The 25019-nt window shown below is 40.6% G+C and overlaps 1 protein-coding gene across 1 annotated transcript in view; it reads left to right on the top strand.

Moving 5' to 3' along the window:
- Positions 1–1256: 1256 nt before the first annotated feature.
- The window catches only part of rtn4rl1b (reticulon 4 receptor-like 1b), a 151180-nt gene continuing 127417 nt past the window's right edge, over positions 1257–25019 (top strand). The window contains exon 1 of the mRNA XM_080888291.1: positions 1257–1965. Within this exon, the coding sequence (XP_080744417.1) occupies positions 1953–1965 (13 nt within the window). The 5' untranslated portion in view covers positions 1257–1952. The remainder of the gene's footprint in view (positions 1966–25019) is intronic.

The following is a 25019-nucleotide window of genomic DNA, read 5'->3' as shown; positions in this document are numbered from 1 at the left end:
ACCAATCGATTACAGAGAACAATGAGGAGAAGCGGAGCACCGATGCAACCGATTTAGCTGATCGGGACAAGAAGACAGGGTGACCAGACTTAATTGACCTGAAAACTTGTGTATAAAACGTTTCTATACTGCAGGTTAAACAGCAATAGCAAAGAGCAAGAGCCAATACTCGGAGTGGGAATAAAATCTAATGAAATAGAACTAATGTTATGGTCTATAACCTATTTCATAATAATAATAATAATAATAATAATAATAATAATAATAATAATAATAATAATAATAATAATAATAATAATAATAATAACACAATAGAAGAAAATATACAATAGAAAATATAAATAGATCATATAGATATAATATAAATAAATAGAAAATAAATACAAGGCGCAAAAAAAATACTCAAAGAAAATCGTTTAAACAATTATTTCAATATCTCAGCTCCAAACTGCTTTAAACTGACATTTAAAATTAAATAAAACCACGCATATGATTATAATCTGAACCAAGAACTGAAAACATTCCTGACTTGCATTGCAATTGCACACACCTGCTGCTATGTATATATTTTTAGTATTTCTTTTAGCACTATTTATATTATTATATTACTATTTATTACCTTATTGTTAGGGCTGTTTTTGTTGTGCATCTGCACCTTATTGTTGTCAATGTCTACGCATGGGATAGTGTGAAACGTAATTTCAATTCCTTTGTATGGCAAGTACATTTGAAGAAATTGACAAATAAAAGTATTCTATTCTATTCTATTCTATAATCTGTGAGTACTTCGTGCACGTGTGTGTATATGTGTGTGCGTGAGAGTGAGGGGGGGGGGGGGGGGATCGGGCTGTTATCTATAATATATACAGTTGGGTGGATGAATTTCTTTAGCAAATGAGTTTCTTTTATAGCACATCACCTGGTTTTCCTGACATTTTGTATGCTGATTAAGATTATTGTCGGAGATTGAAGTTTTTGTTGTTGTTTTGGGTTTTTTTTCTCTCCTTATGTCATTTCATATGTTTTACGAAGCCCGCTGGTGTCAAGGAGCAGTGTGTCTGACAGGGGCAGAGGCACTGAGAGCGATGGAGCAGTGTGCTGCCCGGTGGAGGGAGGCTGAGGCGGTAACATACTTCTCCCTCCTTGAGCGCATCAGCAAGCCCTGAACCATAGGTAGAAAGCAGAGAGAGAGAGGGAGGGAGAGATATTCACAGACAAGATCACAGAAATGTAATAATTACGAGGGGAGAGCGGAAAAGTGGGGGATTTTAAGAAAAGCGACGCCATCAAAGTCTACACTATTAAGGAGGATTTGAAGAGTCTACGTTTATAGGCTAATCCGACATCAGAGGCGAAATGTGAATCCAAATAACTTATGTTAATTAGAGATTTTAAATATGGTGAGATTTGAACGGCACCGAAGCACCGAGAGAAGAATTTGAGATTGGCCACTTGAATTGAAATATCTGTGGGGGGTTTTTTAATCGGAGTCTTCCTGTGATCACCGTCGACTTGCCCCCCAGAACTGATTTGAAGCTTGCACGGTGATTCGGGTTTGAAAGGAGTTGGCTGTAAGGGGCTGTGTCGGACTGTACTGAGCGTTTGCGGTCATTACTCACATTGGAGTTAACATTATTTCGGACAGAGGGGGGACGCTTTTAGTTGGTCTGCTTTCCCGGTGATTTCTGCCTCATTTCCAGATCTGCCAGACTTTATGAAAAAGAAAACTGTTGTTTGTTAATATTTATCAATCCCGCGGCAGCCATCCTGCAACTACAACTCAATACAGTGGATCGCAAGAAAATCCAGAGGAGTGACAGCTAACACTCGCACGACGAGCCACGAAAGCTGTGGATCAACTTCAAAACTAAAAGGCACAAGTTCCAAGTCTGGAATATAAGAATAGATGATTCTCAGAGGACATAAGACGAAAAACACCTAGGCCTGCAAAAATGTTCAAAAGGGGTGAGTAAGTCTCAACTTTTGCCCCCCAAAATTAAGTCGTATTTTAACCACGACGAAGTCTGCTTTGTCGTAATGCCCCACGGTACGTGGATCTACAGCGTGCACTTTTTAGCGTTATGAAACAGATGTTTAAATATGACACAATCATAATGCACCACACTGCCCCGCAGATGTATTATTACAGCCGATGCGCCATTCTAAGCACATCTTTAATTTGCAAAACACGCACTGAAGGTTTCTGGCAATGAAATATTCATCTGTGTAAGGATACACGGGGACGAGTGTGTGATATTAATACAGCTGATGCCGCACTGCAGTTTATGAGTTGTACCCGGGTCACAGGGCTATCTCTCCGAGCACTTCCCTCGGTTGAAGGATTATTAGTTTGCTCTGTGTCAGTACATTTAGATGTGATGGATCAAATCGTAGTTCACAAGGTTATTCTCCGCTGGCTACACACTATATGAGCACTCAAGACCTTTGGCACTTAATATAAAAAGGAAGAGCTCCTGAAACTTTTAATATCGAGATCCCCCCGGTAGATAGCTATCGTGCTCTCTTGCTTTGTCCCTATCTTTGCTCCAAGGAATGGTTTCTTTCATTCAATGCTTCAACTGACCAATCAGCTGTATAGCTGTCTGCACTAGATGTGTAACAGTAGGGAGACTAAAACCTCTAATGAGAATGGATTAGAGCACTATGCTCCCACTGTGCTTTTATTGAGGGAGTGGAATAGTGAAATTAAACTGTTTCTCATTTTGCTGTGGCCCCTGGAGACCCTTTAGGGACCCCTGGAGACCTCTAGTCTCCACTTTTCCAGCCACTGCATTAGGATTTACTTTTCTCTGACTTTGCCATGGCATACAGCAAATGGCTTGTGTTGTATTTTTAGCTATTTGTTCTGTCTTGTGATAAACTGTCTGTTTAGAGGGTTTGTTTCTGTCATGTTCCTCCAGGGCAGAGAAAAACAACATGTTTTTTTAGCTGTCATCAGATCGATTATTGCTGTTCCAGCAGTTGAGATGAAACACGCTGTGTTTATAGCTGCTTATAGCTCTGAGAAGAGGTTTAATGTCTAAGCTTGTATCCTGACAGTTTCTCATAACTGATGTGGCTACACACGAAATAGACAGTTCATTCACAGCTTTTATGAGAAGTGTTACAGCTGGATATCTGGGAGAACTGGCGTGAGTCATGATGTAGGTTCTACAAGAAGCTCTTTTCCAGAAGAGAGTTTAACACATGCACAAATATGTCTCTCTCTGTTCTAACTAACAAGCACACTGGTAAGTGCCGAAGTGATAACATGTAATTATAACGAGCAGATTCTCAACGAGAAGATTCCCCAGAGCACACATTCATTTTTTTTCTCTTTCAGTGTATATAGCAAGGGTTAAATTAAGAACTGAACTGTACAGAGGTGATTGGCCTCTGAGGATTTGGTACTCATCCTACATTGTCACTTGTGAATCAGCTGTCCAGCCACTGCACAGTGGCGGGCAGAAAATCACTTAATTCAAAACAAATGACTTGCCAACATGTCTGGGTCTACAATAGTGAAGCAGAGATGCGTCAGCTTTGGCAGGAACACTGCAGAAGTTCTGTGGTGAATTTGAATTTTTTTAACCTAAAATAACACATTCCAGGGAGCCTGTCTGATGCACCGGGCACAGCATTTACTGTTAGACACCCACCATTCACATACACATAGAAGGAAAACATCTTAGCTGACCCATGTTGAGAGCACACCTCAGGATGACTCCATATTGTAGTTTGCTGTGGCTAATTACCATCTTAATGGAATGGGCACTTAGAATTTACAATGTTGATCTCATAAGCTTCAGGCAATGATTTTGTACAGGTTGTTTATTGTTGCAGTGAGGTAATATTTGTTTGGCTGTGCCCATACAAACAACAAACATGTCTGAAAATGTGCAGGTGTTATAGTGTATATTCAACTGAGACAACACGGTCCACATATCTTTGTTTGACTGATGTTTATGATTCTGCTTTGTGTCTTTTCTGTGACTTCGAACAACTTAGAGCAGCTATGAGGTTGAGTCTGTATCTGGGTTCAGTACGTGTCTGCTTTTACGTAGCCATGCAATACATGTCACTCCATCTCTGTCTTGACTCTTCTGTCTTTCTCACTTGCACCGTCTTTCTTTTTCTTAAAACCAGTCAGCCATAGAGTGGACACAAGGGATGATCTGTCAGAACAGCTCTGAGATGGAAAGGACAAGATGTCCACTGAATATACCATGCCGCGGCATGCTGTAATTGCTGCTACATGTTATTCAGGATTATTGGAAGAGGCTCAGCTTAGGCTTTTTGAACTTGGGCATATAACAAATGATCCATGCAGACAGGCATAGAAAGGCATGCAACTTATGTACTTGCTGACTCACTTGCGGAATTTTTTTTTTTTAAAAATCTACTCGCTGTAAAAGATAAAGATGCACATACCCTTGTCCTTTCATAATTACACAGATAGATTTGTTTATGCTGCTTTAGCCCATTCATGATGCAGACCTGCATTTCATAGATTATTTCACTTCAGTAAGCAGCCATAAGTTTCTGCTCATTTTGAAGTAGTATAAAAATCAATTTTCAATGGCTTGAACATTGTTGAGAATATCACAGGCAACATGAAATCACCTTTATTAATTAATCACGCACGTTAATTTTGCACTGCCATGCTATTTCACACAGGGAACTAGATGGATGTGTTTTTTTCTTTTTCTTTTTTAAACTGGTTATCTATGGCCAGGAAACATAAACAAAAAGGCTCTGTTAATCCCCAGTGCTTGAAAGACAAAATTCAAATAGCAACAAGAATGCATTATCACATGACAGGTTTGATGCTTTAGAGCATGAATTCTGCAAAACTCTGCCTGCATATGAACAGGGAGAGATCAGTGCAGGCAATATGTATGGATAAATAAGATATTGACATACTTCCCATTTTATTATGGAAAAAAATGAAAGCAGTCTTTTAAATGCAAAAGAATGCAAAACATAAGTGGGGCGACCGTGGCTCAGGGGGTTGGGAAGCGTATCTGTAACCGGAAGGTCGCCGGTTCGATTCCCGGGTTCTCTGTCCTGGTCGTTGTGTCCTTGGGCAAGACACTTTACCCTACCGCCTACTGGTGTTGGCCAGAGGGGCCGATGGCGCGATATGGTAGCCTCGCTTCTGTCAGTCTGCCCCAAGGCAGCTGTGGCTACAACCGTAGCTTGCCTCCACCAGTGTGTGAATGAATAGTGGCATTGTAAAGCGCTTTGGGTGCCTTGAAAAGTGCTATATAAATCCAATCCCTCATTATTATAAGCGTATATAACTTAAAACAGAGCTTGTTTATAGTTTCTAGGAGTAGCTCTTCATCCTGTACTGAAAAGAGCCACCTACAAACTTTGTCGTGCTTTGAAAACTGCTATGCTTTGGCTGTAATGAAGAAGAAAAACATGCAAAATCACTGATAAATATGATCACTGTAATAAGTCTGAGGCAGCAGTCATTTACCAAAAACGTATTAGAGAAACACAGAAAACACAGAAAAAATGTCTTCAAAATCTCCTACTTATGTGTTTACACAGAACACCAATCCCCTCCAGACACCTCCCATTAGATTGCTTCCACCATTATTCCCATTTAGTATTGCACAAGTTTCCACAAAGTGACATCCTTTTCCCATTAAAATATTCCCAGAGCAACGTTTGCTTCCCCGAAAGCTTCGTAATTTGCACAAGGAGTTGTTTTTCAGAGCAAAACACTCGGGTCAGCATGTACTTGGTTCAGCTTGTCGTTTGGACAGGTTTAACACATCTGATCTTTTCCTGCTGTTCACCTACTACATTTTGTTGCATCTGTCTCTCGCATAGTTTAGCCCAGCACACATAATAGCAAACTGCATGAGGAATGGATTATGTGTTTCCTTGGAAATTCTATAGCATAAGCAGCACAAGTTTTACCTCACTGATACCTTATCTTTACGCTAATAATTCATGACCATATATTCATGTTCTAAATCTAAAACAGGATTTTCACTGTCTCCCGAAAACAACTCTACATGTGTGCACAAACACACTTGCAAACACTGAAAGTATGGTAAGGTTTCCTTTTTTGTGTCAGGCTTTCAAGATAAGACTACTTAGGAAATGCATTTGCACTGACTTCATTTAACATGATGAGCTTCTTTTTTTTAAAAATAGAATTTAGCTCAAAAAGAACAAAGGGAACTGGAAGAACACCACAGTGCATGGAGGCTTTACGCTGGTGAGGACATGCATTCACATCAGCAATTATATGAATAGTAATTAAATGAACATTTGAACATGGTAAACTCATAATTGAAAACAACAACAGCACAGTGTCCTCTTTAATCTCCCAACTACAGTGATTGACAATATATAGAGGGATAATTGCTTTTTTGATATGCTGTAGCATTTAGTAATCATATTTGGAAAATCAGCTGCAACTACAAGCACCGACTTTAAAGTAGCACATGGCCCATGTTATTTTCAGCTCTACCTAGCTGGGCTGGAGGATTTGCTATTAATGATTGCAGCACAATGAATATAGTGTAAGGGGAACACCTGTGGCCTCCGCTCTTTAGCTTTCCAGCTCTGCTCACTTATGCAGGTTGTATCTTGTGGACCTGTGTCAGTGGAATCAGAAATGCTCTTTAGCCACAGCTCCAATAATGCCCTCCACAATATCAAATAATAAGGGGCTACTCTTTTTTTTCTTTTGGCAGGAATTTTTTTAACCAGAGCCTGGTATGACTCATAGACATCAAGTGCTATGCTGTTGATCATAAAGCAAAACATTAAAGGAAAAAGATGTCTTCTTGGCTTTTCCTGAATAAGAAACATGGGTTGTGCCCTTATCCATCACAAGTGATTTGAAATGTTTGCTCAGAAATGCCCATCCGTCATTGCTGCAAAAATGCAACCATCCTCAAGACTCAAAGATAGTTGAGAATAGATTCCTTGCTCACATTATCACCTTCCTAATCCGCTCACAGTGTCAGCCTTTTGCTATCACTCCTTGTCAGCTCTGCATTGTTGTACTTTTCAGCGTGACTTGTGTTTCTGTGCGGGTGTGAGGCAGTGCGGACTGATGTCTGAGGGTTTGGAGGAGAGCAGGTTTGAGAGAAGTGAAGAGGATAATGTAGAGAGGAGCAAAAATATAAACCTCAAACTGATCCTCTAAGTCTTTTCTAAGCTGCCTGAAAAATAGAAAGCAAATTTGAGCGGAGGACGACATTTCTGGTTCTCTCTGACAGTTGTTTAAGGGTGTAAATTTTAAGACCTTCTACACATCTGTTTAAACTCGCAGGGTAATCAAAACATGAAGTAGATGCGTGAAAATGAAATAAACCGAGAGCAACTTATTTTTGTGCCGTTTTGCATAAGCTTTGGTGCACGCTATGAAGGCAACGAAGAAAAAAAATCAATAAAATGGCCCATTGGTAGTCTTAAGACCTATTCTAGAAAACACAGAGTCTAGGGTAATTGACAGAGGAACATTACCAATTATTGGATAACTGAGTCACATTTATTATCCTGCCACAGTGCACCTCTGCATTCCAAATATCTGATTTAGCCAAAGGAGACTGCTCAAACCCAAAAGCCATTTATTTAGTGCCCAATACTCAGGAGTGCTTCCAAAAAAAGAGTCTGGCACGTGACATCTAACAGAAGATGGCAAATAATTAACAAGTGTTTATGTGTGTGTGTGTAGGTGCTGTGCCTGTTAAAGAATACAGCACTCGCTGGTGTGCATGACACTTCTTTGCTATGAATTGTTGTTGTTGTTTTTTTTTTTCTGGGAGCCATTTCACACTTCCCTGTCAACCATTTCACATTGAATTAGGTCATGAGGGCTCTGAGTTCAGAAGTGGATGCTGTGCTCTTACGCAGCTGAGAACTCTCTTATTAATGCGGTCTGAAGCGACATCTGAACGATTAACTCTGCGCAACATTTTGAATATGAGTCAAAATTACAGAGTGTGCAAAAAAAGTCTGTCCATCTCTGTTTGCCCTTTAAAAAGTCACCTGATTCTTGTGTGAACGCCATTTCCTCACTCTTTGTGGTGGAAATGAGATGCAAGGTTGGTCATTAGCGGATGATAATGAGGTGAAAGAGACAAACAACCTAAGCCCTGTTGGTTTTTCTAATATTAATAATTAATTTGTGATTAAGTGGCTAATTGGAGTTTAAAGGTCAATGTCGTCGAGAATGCCATGGATCTTCGAAGACAGGAGGGAGGTGGGGGAGAGACAGAGGGAGACAGTCCAAGAGACTGTTGACAGTAATCCCAGGTGCTCTCCTGTTACTGTGACAGCTCTCCCCCTTCCTGAGCTATCCTCCCCAGGCGACATTGCCTTTGTGTGCTGAGGACAGCAATTCAGTTACACCAGCACCTGGGCATCTGCCCTTTTGCCATTGAGAGTTAGCAAGTTCTCAAAATGGAGTGGCATATCATCAAGACACAGCAGAGGTTAACAAGAGGGGAGAGGGGGATGTCTATCGCACATGTTCGTTCTTCTTATCGGAAGGGGAACATATTTGTGTATAGATTAGAAACTATACGTTGTAAATGGTCCATTAAGTGTTTGTAACATTGGCTTGTAGGTGAGCTCAGTATAATAAGCCTGTGGGGTGATCGTGGCTCAAGAGTTGGGAGTTTGCCTTGTAATCAGTTCAAGCCCCGGCTCTCGGTCGTTGTGTGCTTGGGCAAGACACTTCACCTGTTGTCTACTGGTGGTGGTCAGAGGGCCGGGTGGCGCCAGTGTCCGGCAGCCTCGCCTCTGTCACTGCGTCCCAGGGTGGCTGTAGCTACATTGTGGCTACAATGTAGTTTGCCATCACCAGTGTGTGAGTGTGTGTGTGTGAATGGGTGGATGACTAGTTGTGTAAAGCGCTTTGGGGTCCTTAGGGACTAGTAAAAGCGCTATACAAATAAAGGCCAATAAAGCTACCTTGAGCAGGTCCTTTCTGATCGCCAGTCAGTTGCAGAGCTTCTTGTGTTACATAAAATAATCAAATTCCTGGCATTGATTTATCACGCTTATTATGCCTCAGATTATTCTCACACTCCATCCATATCACCGTCAGAACTCATTTGTTTCAAGGTGCTTGACGTAAATACAATGGCTAATTCAGTTTCCCGAGTATGCAGGTTTGAAGATGCTTCCACATAAAACTTCTGGCAACTAGGGAAAATTAAAACACTCGAAAGGGAATGAGATGAGGACAGTAACAACCGTCATCTTTTCATTTTTCTCCTCCTGCCTCCCGTCTCTGGCCCAGTAGCCATCTCCTGTAGATGTGGCCTGCTCATCGCTGGCATTAATGAGGCAGGTTACTGTCACAGACACATCTGAGCTTAGTGCTTGTAATATCTGCCATGTCTGTGTTCTGGCTAATGTTATCTATGCTCGTAGGCCTGTCATGACTTTTAAGAACAGTCAGGGTTCAGGTAATTGCTGCAACGAATTAATTCAGGCCTGAAATGTGAATTCACACTGTGGCCTACAACTGCAGCACCACTTAAAGAACAGTCTCACGCTATCCAGTCACAGGATAATTTGGCTAATTATGGCTAATCTTGAAAGAAACTTAGCTTGAACCTTTATTTTGATTCATCTACTTTCAAAAATTGGTATATATTTGACTCTTATTTGAAAGCACCATTTTCTTTTATTAAATATTTCAAGAGTGAATTGATGTGATACAGCCTGGTACAAGATGTTGTCTCATATAATCGCTTGAGGGGGACAAGAGGATTTACTATAGAATCCAAAAAATAGTTGAATAGGGAAATGTGCGAGCATTATTTAAAAGGCAGGACTGAGAGACAGATGGAGTTGTAGTAATTACAGAATATAGGCCAAGGTCTTTTCTACAATCGCACATCTTTTTATATGCAAATCCCTGACAATTGTCTTAGAATGGTCTTAAATTCAGTCATTTACAGCAGCATAACCATGTTTTGACCTTATTAAGACTCATAGAAAGGGGATAAGAAAGGATTGGAATTACCAGATTCAATTTACCCTCCATTTTTTTCATATCTGGCTAAATCTGAGTCAAAAATGTCCTACTGCTTTTGCAGCAACCTTACTCAAATTGAAATCTATTTCTGGTGCAGAAAGGACCTCTCTTATGCTCCCTCCTTATGTACTGGAGTCCTTGACATTTGTCGGCTTTCCTTCCCTAACAAACACTGTTCTTCTGAATTGGCCCTCACTCATAGAAATCACTGAAGCCAAAAAGTGCTTGCATCATAAACACTGGGCAGCACACTCACAATAGAGGAGCAAGGTGCCGTTTTGTGTGGCAGAGATAAGCGTTTTAATTATTCAAGTATTTGGTAAAGAGTATAGAGGACTAGCTAGATTTAAACGACACGCTGAGGTGGTTTGTGACACATAATGCATGCGGCGAATGCTTATAACATGTTAGTATTGTGCTGCATTGCAACTCCAGCCTGCTTAACTGTTGTTGCTGCGCCTTTTTTTTTGGGAGAGGTGTGGCTGGGAAGACTGTACTTCAGGATGGGGGAGTTGAAAGAGTACGGAGGACTTGTGAAATTGGGAGCAGGTTGTTTTACATTCCAATCACCTTGATCCTGCTGGAATTCAGTTGTGCATTTTAATGAAGCAGTTTCCTTTGCACGTGGCACCGGATAAAATCCAGGTGCCTTTCTGTTTAAGATGAAACTGATTTGAAACAAGCTGCTCTTGAAACATCTCTTTGCTGACCATCATTTTGACACATCAAAGGGACAAATATCACAACATTGCGTTCTAAAAGCAAAGGCCATTTGTATAAAAACACTTTCAGATATGGATTTTTCTTTCTTTCTTTCTTTCTTTCTTTTTTTTTTTTTTTGCCTGGGCAGCGCAGAAGCATATTTTCTGTTGGGATTATAATGGTAAGCAAAAGGGGAAAGCTCAGAGCTGTTTTTATGAGGTTTCCACCCATCTGCTGTGGTTGGCAAGGGACCTTGAAGAGAAGGCTGCATCCTGCTTTGCCCGCAGTCAAAAAAAAGAGAAGAAGCAATAAAAAAAACTGTCAGGCTAATAGAAAGCCACTACCATGTATGCTGTGTCTTGTAGATGCTGCTTCCAGTCAAGGCCTCAATCACACACTGCTCAATTCGCATGGGAGACCCGGGAACACAGAGATGCCACAGTCTGACAGTGAATACTGCAACTGCTGTGCCCCAACACCCCAGTATAACATCGCTGTCTAAGCTGTGTGTGCACTTCTGACAGCTCCAGCTCTTGCTAAAACTACAAATCACTTTATTCCCTTGAAGGCCAAGAACAGCCTATAGTTTGCCCTCAGCAATCATGCTAATATGTCCCCAGTCCGAATACACAGACACGCCTGACATTAACGTATTGTTTAGAAATAGAGCGTAATCTAAAGAGTAAATATAGCAGATGTCATCTGCTGCCGGCTCTCCGATGAAACAATAAACAGAACACGCTGGTGGAAAACGGACTTTTTCTGTTGCTGAGCTGGGGTTACATATGATTTATGAACCGCCACTGCGGTAACAATTCTATGTAGGGGGGATTGATAGCGTTTGGTACTAAAACTCCTCGGGCTGGGACATTAACTTAGCAGATTTGTCCCTGTCTTCACAAGCAGAGCCTTGTCAATTATTTAAAAGAGCAAAACAACAGCACAAAAAAGACAGCACTTGGTGTTTGGAGCTCATTTACACATCTCTATTCCCAGAAGTCTGCTCATGCGTTTAGGCCATAATAATTTGGTCTTTCATCCCTATGTGTCTATCTACTAATTCACACCATTTCCAATGTGGGTCCCTTCGTCCCTTAAAGACGAGGGCATCAAGGGAAAACAAAAAGGTAGTGAGGAGAAGGTAAGAAAAAAAAACTATTATTAAAGACTTGTTTAGTTGCTCACTTCACAGGAGCAGAAAGAGGCAGACAACTTCATTATAGTAAGTGAGCGATCCAGGGCCAAAGAGAGAAGGAGAGAAAGTGCAAAGACAGGCATTAAGGTCCGTCAGGGCTCTAATGGAAGAAGCAGGTTTTTTGTGTCACAGCTGCACTCTCCAATGACGGATGGAGAGGTTAACAGTCACTATGAGTTAGGTAGCCCGGTGCACAACATCCTCAGGAGCTACATGACAGACAAATCCCTCTTAAAGCCAGCCAAACTGACACTTTAGGTTTTAACCCATTGTGATAATAAACTGTAGCCAGGACACTTTGCCCCCCATGGCATCTGTTATGCAGCAAAACATGCATTGTTTCAACATTTCTGAGAAATGTCATGCATTGTCTTTAAGAGACCTCAAAATTTACCAAAGCAGTCGAAGGTAGGTGCTTATATGCACTGGTAATAAAGCAGATCTCTAACCAAATGCATTCACAGGTTGTGTTGCAGTGGGAGAAACAGAAGTTCATAGATTCAATGACATTGTCAAAAAAAGAACAAAAACAGCAGAAAGAACTGATGGGATGGAGATTGGGTAGATGGAGGGAGTAAAGGGGGGGGGGGGGGGGGGGGTGATATAGATGCTAAAATGTCTAAGGGATTTTGTGAGCCTAAGATGGTATCATTGAAATGAAAAAACAGCTGACCCCTAAAACTGATGCGCATTTCCATGGACCAGGGCATGTGAGACTGTTCTACTGGAGACGTTTATTACAAACATATGCTCATATGCAACCAGGTAATACACATTCAACCCCATGCACTAAAAAATGCACACCGCTCAAAGACATTGAGATACATGTGTTAAAGTCATATGTAGAATATGTTATAATGGAGCATTTTGATGAGGTGTGTGAATACCTTTTTTAATTCCAGTCAAAAATTTTCACTTCAAACTTATTTATCTAAGCTCTATTGCCATTCATCTATCCATCCATGCATTTTGTGCCACTTATCCAGGTCCAAGTCATGGGGCAGCAGTCTAAGCAAGGATACCCAGACCACCTTCTCCCCAGCCGCCATCTTTCAGCTAGCCTTTAGATGTTCCAAAATCAGTTTGGGGAATAATTTCTCTTGGATGTTGTGGGCCTCCACCTGGTAGCACAGAAACCAGAAACACCTTACCTGCACAGGAGGTGGAAAGGAGGTGTCCCAGCCAGATGCTCAGGTGTTTGTAGTAGTCTTTCCTCTGAGTTTATCAAATACATGCTGCTCTTATGGTATCACTAAAGCAGCAGAATAGGCACGAGTATGTTCAAAGTTGAGAGAGTTCAGCGCATTTACAACAGCAGCAGTAACTTCATTATTTATAACTATTATTAATTATTGCCAGCACAAAGTCAGACCGGATCAAGCCCTATAAAAGGGGATCAAAGGCAACTATTGGCTTTATTCTTTAGCGTGAACCTTTTTGTTTATTTTAAATGTTTTTTTAATCAAATCTTCTGTTTTGCATATAGTTTTCTACACTTTTATGAAAACTAAGCACATGTCAAGAATTAGTATACAAATCAATTTAAAGCAAAAAAAGAGCCGTTGGAGCATCACCTACTACGGATGCTTAGAAGCTGTGGATATTACTGTCAGGCAAGGTGTTTCATTTAATTTCGCTTTGGTTATTTTGAGTAAAAAAGTAAATTTTTAATACTCCACAATTTGATTTGCTTGATGCATTAAGAGACTTACAAAATGCATTGCCATCATGCATAAACCTCAGGTAGCATTGTAAGAGTGATACCCATAAACAAAGGCAAAATAACTCTTAGTTATTCGACTGGAAAATTAGATTTTGATTTCTTAGGGATCAAAGAACAAAAAAAATTTCATAATCATCTTAATAATCATTTTCCAATTTTTATTTTTCTACAAGTAAGTTTGCTGCTTTCACGTTTACAAGAAAATAAGTTCATATTAAAGTGATAACTTGAGCAAATAAATAATATATAGAAAGCCACTGAAACTTTTTTAACTGCACTGGATGGATTGATTCATTTCAACCAAGTGAGTGTTGATTATTTGCTTCGTTGTATAAGAATAATAAGGACGTTATGGCACCTGAACTCTACTAATTTGTTTCTTTGATTAACCAGATGCTCACCTTTGCCATCCTCTGGATGTGACCAGAAAACAATGACAATGCTCTTTGTTTTTTATGATTCATTTTGAGACTTATCATAAGGATTTATACACACAATGTTCGTAGCCAAAACAACTACTCTTAACAAGATTAAAAATGCTTTACATACCTTCAGCCCAGTTCTGTCGTTGCCTCTCTTCTTGCGGGCTCTTTCATTATTGCTTTTGTTGGCATACCCAATTTTTATGGCAGTCAACATAAGCTGGCACATCTAGTGTGTGCAGCTCTTTCTGCAGTTTGGCTTCTTTGGTATTCAGATTCATTCCCTGCAGAGAACTTTGCAGAGAATTATTAGTAAAAGTGGCATCCATTAAAAGAAAAATGATTTTCCTTATTTTTTATTGTTTTTCTTTTTTCTGCTTAATTAAACAGCACAGAAACAACGTGCTCTTTACAATAGTCATTTAATTTGTAGGGAAGTAAATAGTGACAAAAAAGCCTCTGAAAAGGGAGAAAGATTACCTTTCAGTAACCCCTCCCTTTTCTAGAAGGAGAGCACTCCATCAGACCTATGTTTATTTCCAAATTTCACACCTTGTTTATGATGTTAATATCATCCTTTTCCCAAAGTCTCCACGCAGGACTAGCAACATGATGTGGCAGTGAGAAGAAAGCGCACCCACATCCCAATCTGTCAGCGCCCCTCACAACAGGCCCTGCCACACACATGCACACACACAGCACTGCTTTGCATCTGTCTCTAAGAATGCATACATTTAGTTGGTTTCTCATCTGTGCATGGTGCCTCAGCTTATGAAACCATGAGATGATGGCGCTATTATCCTGTTGATCGGAACAGCTTTTGGCACTGTGTGGGAGAAGTTGGGCGATCTGGCTGCAGGTGTACACGCACATGCACGCACATGCATATGTACGCTCTCTGTCTTGCGCTCTCTGTTGGAGTTTCACACTGCTGTTATTACATCCGTATATGTATGAGCCCTCTTCAGCTCTCTGCCTCCCACCTAGCAGGTGCAAGCACTTCTATAGAACTAAACAGCTCCAGTTTTTTTCTCTCTACGGACTATTCATCTACTTATCGTGAACCACGTAGCCATCCTGAAGGATGTGATATTATCACGCATGTGGGAAACCAAACAGTTTGTACTATCAAGTTTGTGTGTGTGTGAGTATTCACAATTGAAAGTATAACAGCACAACTTTTTTGTTTTTGTTCATGTTTTTGTTTTGCTGAAGACCCAAGAGCTGTAAAAAAAGAAGAAGAAGAAGAAGAAAAAAAAGCGTGCTTTAAGTACAGTTGGTGGTATGGTGGTTAGTCCTGTTCCCTCACAGCAAGACGGTCCTGTGTTTAAATCCACTATCTGGCTGAGGTTTTCTCTTGTGGTGTTTGGAGTTCCCTCCAGGTACTCTGGCTTCCTCCCACCGTCCAAAGACTTGCACTTAGTGGTTAAATGCTGATTAGAAATTGCCCATAGGTGCAAACAGCTGTCTCTTGCCAGCTGGAATAGGGATGGGTGGACTGTTTTAGTAAAGAATTAGTAGACAATACAACTAGAACATAATCCTTTAAAAGCAAATATGTTACCTGAGATCATTTTGTTGTGGCAAGTTGTCCTTAGCGTTCTGCCTTGTGACTCTAGTTTGTGGTATTAAAGATACAGAAAACCTCTTAATAATGGAATTCTTGATTATTATAAGCTGAAATTCACTTGGTAGAAAAATGAGAGACATTCTAGAAGTCAAAGGCATTGAAAACCAAATAATCCAGATACCTAATGGCAGTCAGGGTGCCGTTCCCTAGCCAGAAGAGGTCAGTGCATCCCTCAGTGGTAATGCCTTCCCAGACAATCATTGATCCACCACCAAAAACCAGTCATTCTGAACGATGTTACAGGCAGCATAACGTTCTCCACAGTTTCTCCAGAACTCTTCATGTCCATCAGATGCGCTCAGGGTGACCCTGCTCTGAGCTGTGAGAAGAACAGTGGGCCAGTGATGGACCTGCCAATTTTGGTATTCTATGGCAAATGCCAATTGGGCACCACAGCGAAGGCCAGTGAGCATAGGGCCCATTACAAGACACTGGACCCTCAGGCCACCTGCATGAAGTCTATTTCTTATTGTTTTGTCAGAAACATTCAAACCTGTGGCCTGCTGGAGGTCATTTTGTAACTCTGGCAGTGCTCATCCTGTTGCTCCTTGCACAAAGGAGCAGATGCCTGCCCTGTTGATGGGTTAAGGACCTTTTACAGCCCTTTCCAGCTCTTCTAGAGTAACTGCCTGTTTCCTGGAATCTCCTCCATGCTCTTGATCTTGTGTCATCCTGGAGGAGTTGGATTTCCTGAGCAACCTCGGTAGGGTCCAGGTATCACTTTATGTTACTAGTAGTGACATTAACCGTAGCCAAATACAAAATTAATTTGAAAGTAGTAAGAAAAGATCAGGAGGGAAAACCATTCCTGTTTAGAGTCTCATCCTTGCCCCTGTAGTGCAGCTGTTGTCAACACTATTTTATTAACACCAAAGCATTAACAACACTCTCTGCTACTTAACTGACCAGATCAATGTCCCAGAGGTTTATTTGACTGGATGCTATACTCTGATTAAAAGGGTTCCTTTGATTTTTTACTTATTTGTTTGTTTTGGGGGGGGGGGGGGGGGGGGGGGGGGTATTTTAAGACCTTGTGATGAAATACAGACAGAACCCAAGTTATCCAACTGAAAATAACAAACCCTGTTCTAGCGTCGTTTAAATGTTTTTTTTAACCCTGTGTCTGACATAAATCATAGCACATTTTTGTCAAACTGATTTCATAATTTACACTTCAGAAAACTTCATTCCATAATGAATGTTAGACTTTTTTATGAGTACAGCAGTTGTTGTAACTTAAGACAGAAGTAAGTAATGGACTTGTTCTATCCTTGTTTGTGCAAATTAGTCTCCTGTCTTGAGAAGCAACAAGTATGCAACATCTGTCTGGGTTGCTGATGATTCATTGCTCGGTCGGCTCCCTCGTTCTGCAGCCAGCTCAGTCCTGCTGTGTGTATTCGCTCCCTCTTCTTTGGCTTATGATTAATAGGACACGTCTAAGAAGTGTGCTTGTGTGTTAGCATTTGTGTTTTTAGACTTATGCTGGGCAAAGAAAGTGTTGTTCCCTGAAGAGTCTGTCGGAACATAAAGGCCATGACCTCTCAGCACCAGTTCTGTGACCCCCACATTTCAGCACGCTCAGCCCCTGCAGCCCTTTAAACACTCACAGATCCAGCTTATCTCCAGTCACAACAATAAACAAGGTATTGTTGAAAGAAGATAGAAGTATTAACAATGAGGCAGGCAAGGTGTTCTTCTTTTTCTTTTTTTTTTCTTGTCTGATCCTTGAGGAAAAGTGTTTTTTGTCTCATCCATCACCTCTTGCTGACTGCAAGAATTGCTGGCACTTTTTCATTCTGAATGCAGATACAAAGGAACAGACTAAACACGTAACAGAGGTCACGGAAATGTATTTTGTCACCACCGCACAAACCACACAAACATTATTACAAAAAGCATCCAAAAATTTGCTTTCTTTCTTTTGATTCTAGTTGTTGTTGTCCGATACACAAAGAGATAGCCTTTAACGCGCCATTACAATCTTATCCAGACAGCCAGCCATCAAAAGACAGGACAGCAGACATACCAAGTGGTGGTATTTGAAACAGGACAGCATCAACACAAATGATCGGATCTCACCACAGCATTTCCTCTTTCCTTCTGGCAGGGATTGTGTGTGCCGCCTCAAAATGAATAATTAATGTAAATTGGAATTGTTAGCAAGAGTGGCAAAATCACAAGGGCTCTAACTAATTGGCAAATGTTTTTTCCACTCTCTACCTTCTTGCCAGTGGTAAGAAATTAAGAATACCGGAACGCAATGAGATGTTGTCTGGGCCAAGTTCGAGTGAAGTAGAGAAAAAAAAATCCAATGCCCCAATTAATTCGACACAAACTTCATTTGGAATTTGACTTTGTACTTAAAGGAAATTCTTGTCTGATAAATTTCTTGTTCAAATTGAAAGATTAAACCACATTAATTGTAAAAGTTCTCAATTATAGTTTGGTGGCAAAATGTGTCCTTAGGCACAAACATAACATAGTCCATCACCCACAAAGAAAATAAATGCATATTTATACACTGATCTATTTTTATTTGTAAAATGCAAAAATATAAACATTAATGAGCCAAGACCATATATACAGCTAAAAGATATTTCTATACTCTGACATAGTACTATAGCGTAACCATAAAGCAGTAATTTAGACATACTGCCCAGACTGCTAGTTTTTATACAGTGTTGGATTCTGTTTCTCCCTGTCATTTCTTTGGCTTCCTTGCTTGCTGCAGAATTTTTTCTCCTCTATTCATCCTGAATTATTAAAAGGTGTTGTGATTCCCAGTATGATTGTGAATCTGGGGCTGCAGCTCTCAACTGCGCAGTCACATTTGCTTGTTTTTCTCTCTCCTCACAGTGCTTTCCCCGTCTTTCCTCGTGCTTTCTCGCTTGGTTCACGAGCCAGAGCGTGATGATGCAGTCTCTATACCCCAAATCTCACCTTCAAGCGCAAAGGGGGAAGGGGGGGAATTTTAGATGATGAACACTCCGAACGTCATGTCAGCCCTCATCTACGGGGCAAGTGTTTTTCATCTGGATCTGTATTCAGGTCAGGGTGCTTTTCACAGGGTAGCGGAAAAGGAGGGAGGGATATTTTTCTTCCCCATCATGCACCAGCAGTAGGACCCAAATTGGCACAGGGGGTTGGACAGTTTCTCCAGGGATAAGCATGCTGTCTCTTGCCTGATTCCCTCTGAGGGAAATCTGCCAGGGATGTCCATTCACAGCAGCACACATGTCCGTTGTCTCCTCAAACCTAACCAAAGACCCAAGAGACCAACACATTCTTCCTCCCACAGCTGACCTGTCACCATAGCCAGTGACCCCGCCTCTTTTTCTTTCTGTTTTTTTATGCTCCTTCAGATTCCAGTTGCTGCCAGATTTGATGTGCCAGTGACTCTGGCACTGAGGAAAACCACAGTAGTTGCCCTGTGAAAAGGTTATGAAAACAGCTGCTGGCAAATGAAAGATTCATGCAGTGTTACCATATATTTGAGTATCCCTGCCTCATCCTCTTCCTCTGTCTCATTCTCCTTCTCTCTTTCTGGATGATGCACAGATGACACACCAGTCAGTACAGCACTTGGGTCTGTGGCTCTTTTGTCTCTGATCTGTGGGAGAATATTAATGTAGTGTGTGCTGTCTGAGATGGATCAAACTATTCAGTAAAAAAGGAGGGATCTTTATCAGAGTCCACAAGCACTGGGTTGTAGGGATTTTAATGTGGCACAGCCTGGATGTACACTCTAATAGGACAGTGGAAAACATGAGAGGGATCCTTAGAGAGCAAGTTAGAGGAAGATATGGAGAGAGTTAGATATGGATGGCTAAAGGAGCTTTTTCTATTGCTGAAAACATTCCTAGCTAGTTGAGTTACTGAATTTGGAGCTTTTTTTTTCTTCTTTCTTGCATTCAGTTCCTGGCTGTAGCTCAGGTAGTAGAGCTACCTGCTAATCGGAAGGTTGGTGGTTCAATGTTAGATAGAAAGCACTTATGTAGAAAGAGCACCGAAAATAAAGTGCTTGTGTGAATGAGGCAAGTTGTATAAAGCGCTTTGAGTGCTCAGAGTAGTAAAGCACTATATAAGAACCAGTCCATTTACCATCTGTGTTGCTCCCAGAGTACATGCATGCAACTCCTCAGAAAATGTTGCACTGTAACGAATGTTCACCATTTAATGAGCTCAAGATGTATCTGGGAAGAACATAGAATAGCAACATAAAACACAGACAGCTTTGTAATACTGTGTGAGACAACCATCTAAAGTAAACTAATTGCTTAATTAAAATACTCAGAAAGCCCATGAGTATTAGATTGCAAAGTTCTGTAACGCACCAAAATGATTATATTGTGCTATTCTGTAAGTCTGACATGAACTAGCACCCTCTTCAAACAGACACTTGATCTTCAATCTCATGCGGTTTTCTTCATACAAATCCTGCCTCGGTCCTTGGAAGTAAGATTTCTTTGACATCAGAAATATCATTTTTTGAAGAAAGCACAAAAACAACAAAAACAACTATTCCTCCAGCACGTTTTGTTTTTGTTTTTCTGTTGTTTTTTTGTAGACCACTGTCCCAGACTGAGGTTTATGAAGGAGTAAAGATGGCACTCAGGAATAAAAAAAAAAGTGAAAATTAAAAGTTCACTGAAAAGAAATGTTAATTAAAAATTACCAATTAAAAATTATATTGCCAAATGTAACTTTAATTCTTTATAGCATTGATAATAATTAGTAAACAAATCTATTACCTTGACCCATGTGATTAAATTCCATCCATCCATCCGAGATAAGATAGGCTCTCTAAGAAAAGAGTATGGATGGATTCAGTATGTTTCAGTACACAGTATGCATGCATGCTTTCAGCGCTCTAAAGGTCTTAAGCATGGTTTCGGCCTTAAAAGAAGTAGTGCCAATTTAAAATATAAATCACATATGCTTGCTCAAGTGCTCAATATTAAAGATATTTTACAAAAACGAAGAGGGAATAAAGTTAACATTAAAGGCCGCGGGGATTATTAATAGTGGTTTAATGAGGCAGTAGGTAGATATTGTGGGACTATGTAGCCCAGAGTGCCTCAGAGTGGAGTCCTTTTTTCCAATCAATGTATGGTAATGAGTGAGAAACAGAGTTTGTCCAGCAGAAGGATTGGAAAATGAGTACAGGGTTCCAGGTTGTTAGGGCTGCTACAGTAAGGAATAGGCAACATAATGATAATGATTGTAAAAGACCACTGAAAGACTGAGTCTCCTTGTAGTATGCACCTGTGGTATTACTTATAATGAAGTACCATGGGACTGGGTGATAAAGTAAGACAAAGGATGGTGTTTTTAGCTGTGATATGTCATGAAACGTTTCATTCTTGTAGTGGGAATTGCCTGTGGCTTAACTATTTTGAGTGATAATCAACAGGCTTCTCAGACACAGCCATGCATTTACTGTAGTCTTTAATAGCGATATTAGATAGCATCTATTCTCGCTAGCTGCCAAAGGCATATTATTGTGAATACATTCAGCCTCTGCGCACATAATCACACCCCGGGAGGAGCAGAGGCTACCGAGATAAATCATCAGAGGACCAGCGAAATCAGAGCTCTGCAATGAAATCCAGTGGTCTCTCCTCCCCAGAGCGTGCCTCCAGGCCTGGATGTGTCCACACCGAGACAGTCTGTGATCAGCTTCAGTGCAGAGAAGACTATGTGGTGGTTGGAGTGGAGGCAATTTCAGATGGACATAGTATAAAAGTGGTGCAGAATAGAAAGGCAACATATGAAACCCTCAGGTTTTTGCGCTTAAAAATTTCTGTATCACTCTGCACTGTAAAAGCATTTAAAAACGATATCTTTCTTTTTTATGGGTATTATTCAAGCTTCTCTCCATTGATCTACACTGTCTTAAGTTAGCTCCCTCTTCTCTGCCTACCACCATCTCAACTGCCCCTCTTTTTTTATTTTGTCTCCCACACTATCATCCACTGCACTTTTCAGAGTGGAGAAAACTCTTGTTTTGACAGCTATGATAGCTGACTAAATGTCATATGTCTGTTCGAAAAGGTTCTGTGTAACATTTGAATTTATTGCACTTAGTTTCATTCTTCCTCCTATGCTAGGTTTTTGTGTGTATAGGTCGGCTTAGTGTGTGTATTTTGGCTACCGTTTTGTGTGCTTGTCCCTTGTCTCATCGTGAATACATGAACAATAATTTGTATCTTTGCATGTTTGAAGCTCAATTACAAATGGGTTCTTTTTTAGAAAGATGAATGGGGACTCTATGATTTCTGCCTGCAGTGTTGCTGCACCCATTTTTGCTGTTTATTCACGAGTAAGTGTAACCTTCCCTACAAAATAAATCAATCAAAAGCAACTCTATTGTGTGCGTGTCACACAATCAAGTTTAATGTAAGCACAATAGGGTAAAGATGCCCCAGAGACAATCCAGCACATAACAGCAGGGTGCAAGATGCTAGCAGGCAAGGCATACATGGAACGCCATAACCAAGTGGCCGGCATAGTGTACAGGAACATCTGTGCCGAGTATAACCTGGAAGTCCCGAGGTCAAAATGGGACATGCCCCCAAGGGTGGTGGAGAATGACCGAGCTAAGATCCTGTGGGACTTCCAGATACAGACGGACAAAATGGTGGTGGCTAACCAACAGGACATAGTGGTGGTAGACAAACAGAAGAAGACGGCCGTAGTGATCGATGTAGCGGTTCCGAATGACAGCAATATCAGGAAGAAGGAACACGAGAAGCTGGAGAAATACCAAGGGCTCAGAGAAGAGCTCGAGAGGATGTGGAGGGTGAAGGTAATGGTGGTCCCCGTGGTAATCGGAGCACTAGGTGCGGTGACTCCCAAGCTAGGCGAGTGGCTCCAGCAGATCCCGGGAATAACATCGGAGATCTCTGTCCAGAAGAGCGCAGTCCTGGGAACAGCTAAGATACTGCGCAGGACCCTCAAGCTCCCAGGCCTCTGGTAGAGGACCCGAGCTTGAAGGATAAACCGCCCGCAGGGGCGTGCTGGGTGTTTATATATATATATATATATATATATATATATATATATATATATATATATATATATATATATATATATATATATATTCTATATCTATAACTATGGCCTATTCTTGCCCTGGAATAACACTGTTTAACACTGCATTTCTAAAAGGGGATTGAATGGGTTTTCAAATACAATTTAGCAAAGCACTATTTTCACCCACATTTAGACACAGTATAAAAGCGAGTCCCTTTGGAGTATAAGTGGCTCCCACAATGCAATATAAGCAAAGCCAAACACATTTTATCAGTATCATCGGAGAACTTTACATTGCCCGTTCCCTGTAGAAATCCTCTGTCTATGTTACTCGCAGGTAGTTGGAAGAATTCATAGAGGTGCCATCATATTATCACTGTGCAAAAACACTTTGAATCTATTTTTGAATCTGGCAGAACCTCCTGTGTTTAAAGTGTGCCTCTTCACAAAACAGATAAAAAGAGAGATGCTGCAAAAGCAGATGATAGGTAACATTTCTCCAGAGAGGGAAATCAAGCATAACCGTCATTTTCAGTCTAGCACTGGGTAGGGATATTAAAAACTTTTAGCTCTGTGAGATGAGTTGGGACTCTTTTGTGACTGGAATGCACAGTTGACTGGCACAAGAATAAATCTATTAGATATTTTTCCCTGACTCACTAACGGTCAAAGTTGAATCAGCATTTTTGTGCTTTACTTTGACAAAAGTGGTTAATTATAGTTCTTAACGTTCTCCCTGAATTTAGAGTTTGACCCAACTAATCACAACGTAACACTCGGGGGCTGTGCGGCGCAAAATGGAGAAGGAAGCAGGGATGTGTCACCCAAAACTGTGGATGGAGTGTGAGAGACACTAGAATAATGTGGCCTGATGCTGCAGCCTCCTCAAATGGCCTGGTCAGTTGTCTCTACTGTGATATATGTGAGATCAAGTGCCCCCTCACAGCTGATAATATGACACTGGAGGACTACACAGGAACAAGAAGGAAGTCTGACGAAGAAAGGACAAAACTCTTATGCTGGTGTGTTACCATGACAACAACCATCAAGTGCGCTGTCAGTTGCATATGTGCAAGGTAAACTACAGTAACTTAACAATTTTGTCTCTTCAAATTGTGTATCTGACTCACACAAGGCAGCAAGTTATGCGATCAGGTTGCTAGAGCATTATAATTTCCCCAAAGTCTCCTACGGCAACCTCAGACAACCCCAAAATAAACAAATGAGGACTCGAACACAACTGGAGCTTGCTAAAAACATTTGATTTCATGATATAAGTGGATTATTTTATTGCTCTGTGTCTAAAGAGCTTCTGTGAGCTATGTTTTGTGTTTAGCTAAAGCTTGAACACATATTAATGAATTATTCGCATTACACAACAATGCAAGTTGCACACTCTTTTACCTTAAGTTACAGAATAATAAAGTTAGCCTACTGGTTCTGTTTCCCACCCTACATCAGGTTTTAGACACATTTCGTAACTCAGGAAAAATGTTCACACTACACAAACCCAACAGAGTTGTTGAGTTGTTTTCCTCTTCAGTGGAGGAAGAACTTGACCTTCTGTCTGTTCTACCAAAGCTGCTGAAGAGATCTTACAATACTCTAAGGAGCTTGGAAAGAAAAGCATCTGGACTTCTTTAAGTTGCTTGAAGACGTTTCACCTCTCATCCGAGAAGCTTCTTCAGTTTTAAGGTCAAATGGTGGAGAGTCCCAGATTTAAGCTCTGTGGGAGTGTCCCACCAAGAGGGACAATGGACCCCCTGATGATCCTCTACCTAATCTAAAACCAATTCGGGCAGGGACTCTTCAGTTTTTGGTAGCCCAAAATAAATTTAAGTAGCCCGAATAAAAAAAGAGAGCAATTTTTTGATTGATGTTTTGTTTCCTTTACAATATTAAAGTATAATATTGTAAAGGAAACAAAACATTAATCAAAAAATTGTTGAAACACAAATTACAACATTGTATAAAAATTACAATCATCAACTCAAATACTTGGTTCTAATTGAACAGAAATTTCTATGAACTCGTAAGAACTGTGTAGAACATGAATCAGTCTGTGTCAGATCCTGAATCTGACATTTCCACTGAAGTCACGGGTAAGAGACAAGTGGAACCAAGATCTAGGCCATTTGCTTTTTGAAGTTTGCAAAGACTGCTAAATTGTGCCAGTGGTAGTTCACTCTTTGCAACATAGTACGCTGTTCTAAACAGATTTTTCAGGTTTATTTTTAGTATGTTATTTGCAATTGGTGTTTGTTCTGGAAAAGATATTGCAGACTGAG

Source organism: Rhamphochromis sp. 'chilingali' (genome assembly GCF_963969265.1).
Source record: "Rhamphochromis sp. 'chilingali' genome assembly, chromosome: 8".
Taxonomy (NCBI): Eukaryota; Metazoa; Chordata; class Actinopteri; order Cichliformes; family Cichlidae; genus Rhamphochromis; species Rhamphochromis sp. 'chilingali'.
The sequence above is the reverse complement of the archived record's forward strand: the minus strand, read 5'-3'. Positions and strand labels throughout refer to the sequence as shown.